The 12568-nt window shown below is 48.9% G+C and overlaps 1 protein-coding gene across 3 annotated transcripts in view; it reads right to left on the bottom strand.

Annotated features, from left to right (window-relative positions):
- Nucleotides 1–6565, bottom strand: part of FBN1 (fibrillin 1) — a 206176-nt gene extending 199611 nt beyond the window's left edge. The window contains exons 1-2 of one of the 3 annotated variants that reach the window (XM_081888327.1): nucleotides 6409–6565; nucleotides 5627–6024 (exon numbers count right to left, since the gene is read on the bottom strand). In XM_081888327.1, the coding sequence (XP_081744453.1) occupies nucleotides 5627–5847 (221 nt within the window). In that variant the 5' untranslated portion in view covers nucleotides 5848–6024; nucleotides 6409–6565. Of the gene's footprint in view, nucleotides 1–5626; nucleotides 6029–6408 lie in introns of those variants that run through there. The other 2 variants (XM_081888325.1, XM_081888326.1) reach the window with 2 other exon arrangements.
- Between the last annotated feature and the right edge of the window lie 6003 nt (nucleotides 6566–12568).

The following is a 12568-nucleotide window of genomic DNA, read 5'->3' as shown; positions in this document are numbered from 1 at the left end:
GGAGGCTTCCCACAGACAGGTATCTGGTCAGGCACAAAGAGAAGAGGACTAGCTGTGCCATTGGTTTATTTTATGTTCTCAATTCTAACCTGCCAATGAACATGCCCAAACACAGGCTCATCTTCTCTGGGAGGACTAACAACAGACAAGCCTTAAAAGGGGACAGGAGGTTACAATAGACCTGAGAGTCAAGCCTGTTGCTTGTCCTCAACATTATCTCTAGTGTCCACCTATACCATGAAATTAAGAGGCACAGAGTGCATCCTGACACTGCTTCCATGAGGCCACTCAATCCCAGGATCTCCAGAGACAAGCAACCAGTGATGGCATGGCTTGGATAGCTCAGCTGGCTAGAGCGTGGTGCTGATAACACCAAGGTTGCAGGTTCGATCCCCGTAAGAGACAGTTTCATATTCCTGCACTGCAGGGAGTAGGACTAGATGATTCCAAGGGTCGCTTCCAACTCTATGGTCCTTTCTAAGGCAACTAGACCAAGGATATGGAATCTGCAGCACTGCAGCCCACATCAGCCCTGGGTAGTCTGTCCAATGGTCAGGGATGAGGCGAGTTGTAGTCAGGCAACATCTGTTGGGCCACAGGGTTCAGCATCCCTAGTGTGTGTAATTTTCTGTTTTACAATTTAGAACGTTCATTTAACCAACCTTAAAATATCAATGACTTCCCTTCTTCTCCGTCCATGGTTCCTTTTGCATAACAAAAATCCCTGCATATTTTATATAAACCAAGCCATTCAGTATTCCATTATTACATCCATCAAAACTTATTTACACTGCTGAATTTATCTTAATGCTGCCAACATTTTCAAGTGTACGCTATTTCCCCCCATATATTCAATAAACATTTTCCAGTCTTCTTTAAACATATGTTCTTCTTGTTCTCTTATTCTATATGTTAGATCCACAGGCTGTGCATATTCCATCAGTTTAAGTTGCCATTCTTCTTTAGTTGGGACCTCGCTCATTTTTCATTTTTGGGCTAACAAAACACAGGCCGCAGTAGTGGCATGCCATAAATAACCTTTTCTGAAACCTGGTAATTTCCATCTGAATTATCCCCAACAAAAAGGACTCTGGGTTTTTGGGGGGTAAAGTGCTTTGCCATTCCTATGTTTAAGCCTTCACCAGGACCATGTTCCAATAAGACTTGCTGCTGGAAGCCAAGAGAGCATCTCAGGCTAAGAAGATGTTGCTTCTTCAAGGAATGGAGTCAGAAAGAGATATGGCTGCATCCCCTGTGCTGTTTTGTTACCTGGCCAGGTGAGGTCACGCCCACCTCTGGTCAGATGCAATGGAAGTCTGTCCCAGCCCAGGAGGAACAGGAAGTTCCGAGTGGTTGGTCCAGACACCCCCTTTTTATGTCCACTCTAGGAATGTTGTATTTGACTGCTCTGTGTTCCACATCCCACAATATGGAGCCCAGCATCCTAGGTTCAACACTCCAACAACTACGTCATACTGGTTCTATTTCCTTGCTTAATCAATGCAAGTATTCTTAAACTGATCTAAAAGAAACCCACAAAATAATACAGGGCATACACAAAGGAACAGAAAAGGAGCAAAAAGAAAGGGCCAGGGAAACCTAAAATTACGTTGTAACTGAACCTATTAACTATAATATCAAACCTATTACCTATAATCCTGTCAAGCTCCATTAAAATTAGTGTGCGAAAGGCAGATTTAAATTAATTCAAGCATCCCTGCAAAGCTTACTTCAACCAAGGGCCATAGGATATTTAGCAATTGCCTCTTTGCAAAGTAAACAACTAAAGAATATAACCTTCCTGGCTTTGTTTCCTCTTGGTAATGCTTAAAGGAGGCTTAAACCATTTTTCACATTCACTTAAGGTGGCCTCCTCTTGCCAGAGTTTTGACAACTTTGGAGTCAAAAGGAATGGCACTGGGAAGGCAGCCCAGGGACTCATGTGAAACATCACATCATGGACATACCAAACATTAGCCTGTGCAGCCGTGTAACACTGCAAAACAGTTTGGTAAGGCAAAACCAAAAGATGAGCACAAAACACTGGAAGAATGCAATTCCTGCAGTCATCACAGGCTTATATACAGTGGACGCTTGGGTTGCGAATGAGATCCATGCGGGATGCATGTTCACAACCCGCAGTGGCGTGTCTGCACATGCGCGGGTTGCGATTCTGTGCTTCTGCACACACATGCGCAAAGCGTGATTTAGAGCTTCTGCACATGCGCGACTGCTGAAACCCGGAAGTAACCCGTTCCAGTACTTCCAGGTTTCGGCGGGTCCGTAACCCGAAAAAATGCAACCTCAAGCGTCTGTAACTCGAGGTATGACTATGAAAAGGAGTAAAATGAAACATGAGTGGGGGAACCCGTGGCCCTTCAGATGTTGGACTTCCACCAGCTCCGCCCTTCACAGTCAATGCACAGGGATGATGAGAATTGCAGTCCAGGGTCACAGGAGCCTGCATAACTCAGCTGGTTAGAACATAATGCTGATAATGCCAAGGTTGCAGGTTTTATCCCTCTATGGGACAGCTGCATATTCCTGCGTTGCAAGGCATTGGACTAGGTCAGTGATGGCCAAACTTGACCTGACCCTCCAGCTGTTTTGGGACTACAATCCCCATCATCCCTGACCGCTGGTCCTGTTAGCTAGGGATGATGGGAGTTGTCCCAAAACAGCTGGAGGGTCAAGTTTGGCCATCACTGGACTAGATGATCCGTGGGGTCCCTTGCAACTCTACAGTTCTATAATTTCTACAGTTCCCCAGTCCTGCGCTAAACTGATCCCCAAACCATTTTTATAGGAGATCAGCAAAGGTGTTATCCAGAAGATAGCAAGCAACATTCAGAAGGCAACACTAATTGATTTCCATGCACTCTAACTTTGTATATGCTCGCACCACATCGCAGCCTCCCCAGAAACAGAAAAATCCAAAATTCACAATTCTGATCAAACTGGGAACTCTTATGAGGTCACAAGGCTAGTCAAGACTGCATTCTTTAGAAATTTTACATGAAACACACATTGAACATTCTCTCTCTCTCAGACACACACAGACAGACATTGCTCCCCTCTTCAAAAAGCCATCTCTGCTTTGAGTTAGCTTGTCAAATTTGCAAAACAAACAAACAAACAATTAGCACCCACTGATGCTCTGCAAGATCATACTTCCCTGTTCTGGCATTGCAAATAAAGGAAGTCAACCCCTTACTCTCTTGCCTCCAAACACAGAACAATGCGGATGCATCCACCAACTGCCACCAATCTAGATGTTCCACATGCAAGCCACTTACATCATGCGTCCATACATACACAAGTCACTCTGAGTTTAATGGGACCTTATCCCAGTCCCGGCGAGTTTGCATAGGATTGCAACTGTACAGTTTAAGCAAGATAAACAAGAGGGCAAATTAGCAGAATGAGATGTCAAAGATGCTGGCAGAACAGTTAGCTGTAGCTGACTCTAGTAAGTGAGCCCAGGCACATTCTGAAGGAGAAAGAAGGGATAAAATAACACCCACCATGGTGGGGCACTGACAGTCACCTGAGCTCTGGGTTGGTCGCATCACTACAGCTTACCAGGAGGTAGAGGGGGAAGGGAGAGAGTGAGGTTGGCAGGTGCAAAAATACTGTGGAGCCACTCCTGGCACTCTTGCCAGTAGGTTTCCACAGCACCGAACTGCCCACTCCCTTGCCTGCTACCTCCCAGTATGCAGCAGGTCAGATGAGCAGCATCTGCTACTGACCACCCAACACCAGGATCAGTAGATACCCCAGTTTGGAGGAAGATTAATTCCCAATGCAAGGGCACAATCCACCTGAAGGTTATTTTGCACTAGCTGTCAAGGTATGGATGGAGGAAGGTTTGCACAAGACCACTCATATTCAGCTGAGGTGCACATTAAAATGACTGTGGAACTATAAGCTTAGAGCTACTCAAAGGATACAACGTATCCCACACAACCAATACATCTGCACTAATCATTTGTGTCAAGCTGCCCTGCTCCTGTCCCATCTAGAAGCAGCTTTCGCACGTAGTGCCAAGCTAAACCGTGGTTTAGAACGAAAGGATTGGTTTCCAGGGAGGCGACCACAGCCACTTTGCTCTTCTCCAGCTCTTTTAGCTCAGTGCAGTTTGGCAGCTAAGCCAATGCTGTAGTCCTTGTAGTTCTTGGCTTGTGGTTTAGGAGAGAGATTAACCACGATTCCAGGTTGAGGCAACATGCAAAGCTAAACTTGGCTAAGGTGCCATGCTGTGCTGAGATAAAAGGGCCAGGGAGGAGCAAAGTGGCCATGAGCCAGTAGTTTGGTCACTGAGTGGCTTGTTGGTAGGTGTGGAGGGAGTTACTTAGGCAAAACCATCTATCTGAGCTATCATGTCCCCAATTAAGCCAACAGAGCAATTTATAATATCACTGCACCAGTGCATTAAGCATTCGCACATACATACCCTGCTCACCCCTCAAATATATTTGCTGGCAAAGTAGGTATCTGAATTAGGCTGTGTATGTCTATAGGCAAGAGTGGGAAAATGAGTACATGCTTTAAACCAAGAGTTCTCTACGGATTTCAAAAGCAAGGGAAGGTAGCACGACTTAGCAACACACCAGGTGGGCCAGACACTAGTCAACCTCTCCCCACACTATCCACCCAAAAGGTACACCAGGATCTGTTTTCTCCAGCAATCCCCCAACCTTCACAGTCCTTGTGAATAAAGCCCATTCCCTAATCAACACAGGAAACTCCATTATACCAAGTCAGACTATGTAGCCCAATATTTTTTGGCAATGGTCATCTCTCATCTTGCTGGCTACCTGATCCTTCTGAACTGGACGTTCCAGGGGTTGAACTTGGTTCCTTTCTGCCTGTAAAGCACATCCCTGAACTACAGTTCCTTAATTACCAGACTGTAGGGACAACTCTACAACTCAACTGTGGGACAGATAAAGCAAGAAGCTGTACCTGCCCAGGGAACTTTAATCATTTCTTGCTAGGTTGTATTTCCAGGGTTCAGCTCAGGAAAACCAACAGAAACCTGTCACATCCAATGGGTTCATTCTAACAAGGAAGTCCAACTTCCACCAGTTCCAGTTTGCATGGCCAATGGTCAAGAATGATGGGATTTGTAGTACAGCAGTCACCCCTGCTCTGGCCCATGTCAGCTCATGTCAGAAAAAAATAGAAGATGAAGAGGAGGAGTGCTGCCAAGCTCACTTTTGCATTGCATGGGAATCAGACCATCTAGCACAGAAGAACTCTGCCAAAGGTCTTTCCCACCATGGCTAACATCCTTTGTGGTAAAGCTGCCTGGAATCAAACCCTTCTGGATGCAAAGCATGTGTTCTAATGCAAGGCAAGGAGTGAATCCGGAGCAGTCTAGCATCCTAGCTGAGGAGCCGCATGCAGAAGAAAGCCCCAGATTCAAACCCAGTTTTAAGAAGATCGGTGAGTTGATGGTGGGGAAAGACCTCTGGAGAGTAGCTGCCAGCCAGAGCAGACCGTACTGGGCTAGGTTGGCAAACAATCTGACCTGGGTATCAGGCAACTTCTTCCCCCGTCCCCTTCCCCTCCCTCCCCGCGCACCGGCCGGGCACCCGTCCCGCGCGTCATTCCAGGCAATTACCCTTTGAGCGCATCGTGCCCCGCGGCGCCTCCCGCCTGCCCTCTCCTCTTGGACCGGCTGGCTCGGCTGCTGGTTTCCTTCGCGGCGGCGGCGGCGGCGGCGACCACGTCCGTTTCCAAACTGCCTTCGGCAGCTCCTCCGCCCGGAGGGGAAGAGCAGGCGACCAGCAGCACAATAAATCCCAGCGTGAACCTCAGCAGCAGCAGCCCGGCCGGCCGCATCTTGCCGGTGGTGGTGGTGGCGACGACGCCGGCGGCTCCTCTCCTCGTCCTCCAAGCTTTCCACCCACCCTCCTTGCACTCGGATCGCGCCCGCGCCGCTGCAAGGGGGCTCGCCTGCTGCCTGCCTGCCTCCTCCGCTCCCGGGGCAGCTGGGCTTCAGCAGAGACTCTCCACTGGCTAGCTTAGGAAAGAGGGAGGGAGAAAAAGGAACCGTTATGAGATGGGGGGAAGAGGCGACAGCATCGCCCCGGCGCCACCGGCAACAGGCTCGCTCCCACAACCGCCGCCTCCACCGCCACCCTTTTCCTGGCTGCCCCTCTCTGGCCATGCATGCCGCCTCCCCGTTCCCCCGGGGGAGCGCCGAGCCGCGCGCCCTTCTCCTCAGTTGAGCTCGCCTCGCCGGAGCATCCGAGCAGCTGCCCTCGGAGCCTCCCCGCGCCAAAAGTTCTCCTCAGGCAGCCAGCGCCTTCCAGGAGGCGCCTGTCACTTGCGGGACACCTCTGGGGAAGCTTCAAAGCTCCCCGCTTCCCACCCCCGTTTTGTTTCGAAGGTTTGAAGGACCTGCGCCCACGGGAGAGTCTCCTGCTGAGGCTGCTGCTGCCGGCCGAGGTGGTGCGAGGAGGACTGTTCTGCTAGCCGTGGCCGCTGCATCCAGCACTGCTTGTGCCGCCTGCCGTCTCCTTCTTCCTTCCTTGCTCTCCTCCGTCTGCCTTCTCCTCCTTCGCCTCCTCCTCCTTTTCCCCTCCCCTCTTTTTTTTTCTTCTTCTCTATTCCCTTCTCCCCCCCACCCCAACCTCTTCAAGTATCGTCTGCGCGGCGTCTTTACAGCCCCCCTCCCTCTTTCCTTTCTCGCGAGAGGGAAGTGGGGGGAAATTTAGCCAAAACAAAACCCGGTTGGAAAAAAACACACAGGGAGAGAGAGAGACGCGAGTTCCCTCTTGGCGCGCACGACGCGTCTCCTCGCATTCCTCTCGCCTCACAACTTTTTTTTTTGCTTCGGTTTCTTTTGCGCGCCTTTTAGCAGAACGCAGCGCAAACCAAAGCGGCGCCGGGGGGGGGGGGGGAGAGAGAAAGGGGAGGATGCTGGCGCAAGCGCCGCTCTCCCCCCCCCCCCCGACCTCCGGCTTGGCACTGCCGCCTTGCGCTCCTTCAGGGCGGCGCGGGCAAGGACGGGCACCCAAGGGCTTGGCAAAGGCGTCTAGACGGCAGATTAACCTTTCCTGTGATCCCGAAAGGCTGACCCACGAAGCGAAGGACACCCTGGTGCCAAGAGCTTGTGCCCGCCTGACCGCAGGGAAGCCATGGCAGCAGGTTCTAACCCAAACTCTTCACCTCCTCCGCTGACGGGGTGAAGGAACCTGAAGGGTAGATAGTTGGCGATTCCTGGCTTATATAACGCCTCATCTGCACTATACATTTAAAGCAGTATCATTATGCCACTTTAACACAGCCAAGGCTTCCCCCACAAAGAATGCTGGGAAGTGCAGTTCATTAGGCGTTAAAAAGGGAAAGGGACCCCTGACCATTAGGTCCAGTTGCAGACATCTCTGGGGTTGCGGCGCTCATCTCGCTTTACTGGCAGAGGGCATAGCTGTCAACCTTCCCCTTTTTTGCAGGTAATTCCCTTATTCCAGCGCCGTTTCCCGCTGCTATCCCAGATAGTTAGATATCCCGTGGACTGTCCCCGGGACAGGTGAGGCTGCTGATCGCTTATTTTCAAATCTGAAAGTTGACAGCTAATGCAGAGGGAGCCAACGGTTGTGCGCAGGCAGTTTTTCTGGGTCATGTGGCCAGCATGACTAAGCCGCTTCTGGCAAACCAGAGCAGAGCACAGAAACACCGTTTACCTTTCCGCCGGAGCGGTGCCTATTTATCTACTTGACTTTGACATGCTTTGGAACTGCTAGGTTGGCAGGAGCAGGGACAGAGCAACTGGAGCTCACCCCGTCGCGGGGATTCGAACCGCCGACCTTCTGATCGGCAAGCCCTAGACTCTGTGGTTTAGACCACAGCACCACCCATGCTGAGAGGCGTTAGGACACCCCATTCCCCAAATGACCCCTATTCCCCTATTGACCAAACTGCGGGAGGCAATGGAAGACAGGAGTGCCTGGCGTGCTCTAGTCTATGAGGTCACGAAGAGTTGGACACGACTAAATGACTAAACAATATCATTCCCCCCCCCCAGCTACCATTCTCAGACTAGTTTAGCAGTCCATCCCTCTTTTCCCAAGAATTCTGGGAATTGTAGCTCTGTAAGGGGGACAAGGGTCTTCTCCTAACAGCTATCAGCACCTTTATCAAACTACAGCTCCCAGAATTCTTTGAGGGGGAGAAGCTGTGACTGTACAGTGTGGCACTACACTGCTTCAAATGCAGTGTCAGGACAGAGAACACAAGAGTTCATGTCTAAAGAGTTCATGTCTAAAGAGAACACAAGAATTCATGCTAACCTATGGTTAGCAGATGTCCCCTTTCCCGGGGACAGTCGCTGGATTTAGAAATCTGTCCCCGGAATGTCCCTGGATTTCATTTAATGTCCCCAGATTTATATTTTAAGTGTTGTAGATTTATTAGTAGCGAATGAATGTTGCATGATTGGTTCAACGGCACAAGACACATCATATGGGGACTTCTGGCGAGGCAAAATGGCGAGCGCCATGGCAGCGAGCAGCTCCTGAAACCAGCCAGAGCCAACTGTGCTACCAGGCTGGCTCTGGGCTGCTGAGACTGCTGCTGCTGCTGCCGCCACTGCTGAGGCGGAACCGGGGATGCCGCTGACACACACACCTGCGTCCCAAATTGAGCTGGGTACAAGAGCGCCCGGCCACCCAGCTGACTGCCCAGTGGCGCTCCGGGACCACGAAAACCCTGGAGCCAACTCAGGGAGGAAAGGAGAAGGAGAAGGAAGAGAGAGAAAGAGGAAGGAGAAAAAAGAAGGGAGCCCCAACCTTGCCGCACTGCTGCCACCGCTGAGGAAGAGAGGTAGGAGAGCACCGGGAGGGCAAGGACACGTGGCCGAGCCCAGGCCCGACCCGAGCCTACTCCACGGCAGCTAGCACTCCAAGAGAGCGGGCCAGGGTCCAGAGGCAGGAAGACAGAAGGAGACCGCAGAAGAGAAGATATTACTTCTTAATATTTCTTTTTAAATAACTTTATAAAAAACTTTATTCTCTCTTTTCAAAAAAAAAGAAGTCTCCGGATTCTTTGAAAAAAATCTGGTAACCTTAGTTTAACCCAAATGATTAAAAGTCCTCTGTCACTTCTTTTGGCAGGCAAAGTGCGAAAAGGGTAGACTTTTCAAAGGCAGCCTCTTTTAAACCCTGGCAAGTGGTGGGCAGGAGAGTTGTTCACTACAACTATATTCTTTGTCTGTTTATTTACATCCCACTTTCCCTCCAAAAATGATATAGCAATATAGCAAACGAACAATAAGTATAGCAATTGGGGGAGAGGGGGGAATCAAGACAATTAGAAATAGTGATCTTGGTGTGTATCCAGTATTCTCTGTCTACCAGTATAAGGGCTGTTGTGCTAGCAGACTTGTGGATTTTAATGTTGCACAACAGAGCAATCCGATGCAACAATTGCACTAGTGGAGACTCATAGTGCAACAGATTGCACACTCTACTGCACAACAGAGTTGCCAGCGAGCTGCTTTTACAGTGGTACCTTGGGTTAAATACTTAATTCGTTCCGGGGGTCTGTTCTTAACCTGAAACTATTCTTAACCTGAAGCACCACTTTAGCTAATGGGGCCTCCTGCTGCTGCCACGCCGCTGGAGCACGTTTTCTGTTCTCATCCTGAAGCAAAGTTCTTCACCCGTGGTATTATTTCTGGGTTAGTGGAGACTGTAACCTGAAGCATCTGTAACCTGAAGCGTATGTAACCCAATGTACCACTGTACACAGTGTTCTGCCAGCGCAAAATATTTTGCCCACAAAACTAGCGAGTTGAGCTTACTGCTACATTGGATACAACACAATATCAACAGCAACCACCACCACAAAATCAACCCTATATATCAGTATGCTTGTGTGACATACATGGCTCCTTCTGTCCCCTCAACTGTATCTTTACAACAACCCTGTGAGGTAGGTTGGGCCAAGTCATGACCAGTGACTCCAAGTCACCAAGCGAGCTTTAGGCATATGCCTTCATTCTTTAAGCCACTGTGTTTGTTTATTTAAAAGGCATACACTGCTTGGCTGTAAAAACAAAAAAGTGGTTTATAAGAAAATATAAAACAATAAAATTATCAATAAGAAAAAATTAACAATAATTTAAATCTTTCAGAAAGTTAAAAGAGGAATAGACTGAGAAGGAAATTAAAACTGGCACCAGCTTTCTAAGCACCTGTCTTGTCTAAATAAAAATATGCTGCAAAGAGTACAGTGAAGGTGCGTGCCTGATTTCAATAGGCAAATAGCTTCGAAGTGTTGGTGGTGCCACACTAATAGATCAAGTTCTTACAGTGCTAGTTCTGCTGAAAGAAAAGGGGTGAGACAATCTCATAGGTAAACTGGTCTCGAGTTGCTATTCGGTTTACTGTATTTGGCCACCTCATGAGAAGAGAAGACTCCCTGGAAAAGACCCTGATGTTGGGAAAGATGGAGGGCACAAGGAGAAGGGGATGACAGAGGACGAGATGGTTGGACAGTGTTCTCGAAGCTACCAGCATGAGTCTGACCAAACTGCGGGAGGCAGTGGAAGACAGGAGTGCCTGGCGTGCTCTGGTTCATGGGGTCACGAAGAGTCGGACACGACTAAACGACTAAACAACAACTAACAGTAACAACACCTTGAACCTAACACAGTAGCAAATCGGCAGCCAGTACAGATCTCTCTGAGCACAGGGGTTACAGGGTGACAACGCTTCACCCATCAGTAATTGTGCTGCAGTACTCTGCACTAACTGCAGCTTCCAGTTACTTAATGTTACTAAATGCGTCCCCCTGGAAAGACTGGAGGAAAGTGAAGGAGGGTCTCCAGGTCACCACCAGTGCCTTCCAAATGCTAGGCCAGGGGTCAAGGGTCAGCAAACTTTTTCAGCAGGGGACTGGTCCACTGTCCATCAGACCTTGTGGAGGGCCGGACTATTTGGGGGGGGGATGAACGAATTCCTATGCCCCACAAATAACCCAGAGATGCATTTTAAATAAAAGGACACATTCTACTCATGTAAAAATGCTCTGATTCTCGGACCGTCCGCAGACTGGATATAGAAGGCGATTGGGCTGGATCCAGCCCCCGGGCCTTAGTTTGCCTACTCATGCGCTAGGCAGTACTAGCCAATTTGACTTTTTAACATAGGGTGCCGCTTAAAATTATTTGTTAGCGCTGCCAATATAAAACCACCATGTTCACCTTTGCTTTTCTCTGCCACGCAAGGGTCCTGTGCATTTAGCCTAATGGTGGAGAAATTGCTGAGCGACTACTGGGCTTTATTTATTTCAATTTTTAAATTCCAAAATCAGTAAGTCAACAAATAGCTAAGCCGGGGTGGGGAACCTCCAGACTGCAGGCCAAATGCAGTTTTCCAGGCCTCGTATCTAGCCCCTCAGGACTCTCTCGTGCACGCTGCACAACCTCCCCACCCCTGTGGAATCCTTTTGCCTGGCTGGTATGTGTCCTTGGCTTACCAGTATGGAGAGAATCATAGAATGGAAGAGTTGGAAGAGACCACGAGGCTCCAACCCCCTGCAATGCAGGAATCTTTTGCCCGTTATTGATGGCATCTACCATATTTTTTGCTCTATAAGACGCACCAGACCACAAGACGCACCTAGTTTTTGGAGGAGGAAAACAAGGGGGGAAAAAATTCTGAATCTCAGAAGCCAAAACAGCAAGAGGGATCGCTGCGCAGCGAAAGCAGCAATCCCTCTTGCTGTTCTGGCTTCTGGGATAGCTGCGCAGCCTGCATTCACTCCACATTTCCCCATACTTTTTAGGAGGGGAAAAGTGAGTCTTATAGAGCAAAAAATACGGTATCTGCCTCCTGCTGCCCACATGATTCTTGACCAACAGTTATTATGACTGCAAGTAGTAAGAACATGCACCGCAATTTGTCAGGTGCAATTAACCATTTAACAGGTCTTCCGCATTTTTAATTTGTCCCTGTTCGCTCTTATGATGACATCGTCACTGTAGGAACAAGCCAAAGCTGAATTTGAAGCAGTTTGTGGATTCCAGTTGTTTTTTTTTTTAATATAATTTTTATTAAGTTTATAATATACAAAATCCAAATTCCAAATACATGTTTCCATAGATCTAGTGGACTCCCCCCATCTTCCGAGCACTGCGTTCTCTGTAAATCCAAAACCTCCACACTTGCATTAATGATAACCTCCACACGAGCATGGGTTAAAACTAAAGCAGTGGCAATGTGGTGGTTGCACATTAAACATGTATGAACATACTCTGAACTTCTTTGTAGAATGCGAATCCAGCCCAATGCAGCCACATTTAAGTCCCACTAATGCTGTGGGTTAAACCACAGAGCCTAGGGCTTGCCAATCAGAAGGTTGGTGGTTTGAATCCCCATGACGGCGTGAGCTCCCATTGTTCGGTCCCAGCTCCTGCCAACCTAGCAGTTCAAAAGCACGTCAAAGTGCAAGTAGATAAATAGGTACCGCTCTGGCGGGAAGGTAAACGGCGTTTCTGTGTGCTGCTCTGGTTCGCCAGAAGCAGCTTAGTCATGCTGGCCACATGACCCAGAAG

The sequence above is a fragment of the Podarcis melisellensis genome, assembly GCF_964234715.1.
Source record: "Podarcis melisellensis genome assembly, chromosome: 14".
Taxonomy (NCBI): Eukaryota; Metazoa; Chordata; class Lepidosauria; order Squamata; family Lacertidae; genus Podarcis; species Podarcis melisellensis.
The sequence above is the reverse complement of the archived record's forward strand: the minus strand, read 5'-3'. Positions and strand labels throughout refer to the sequence as shown.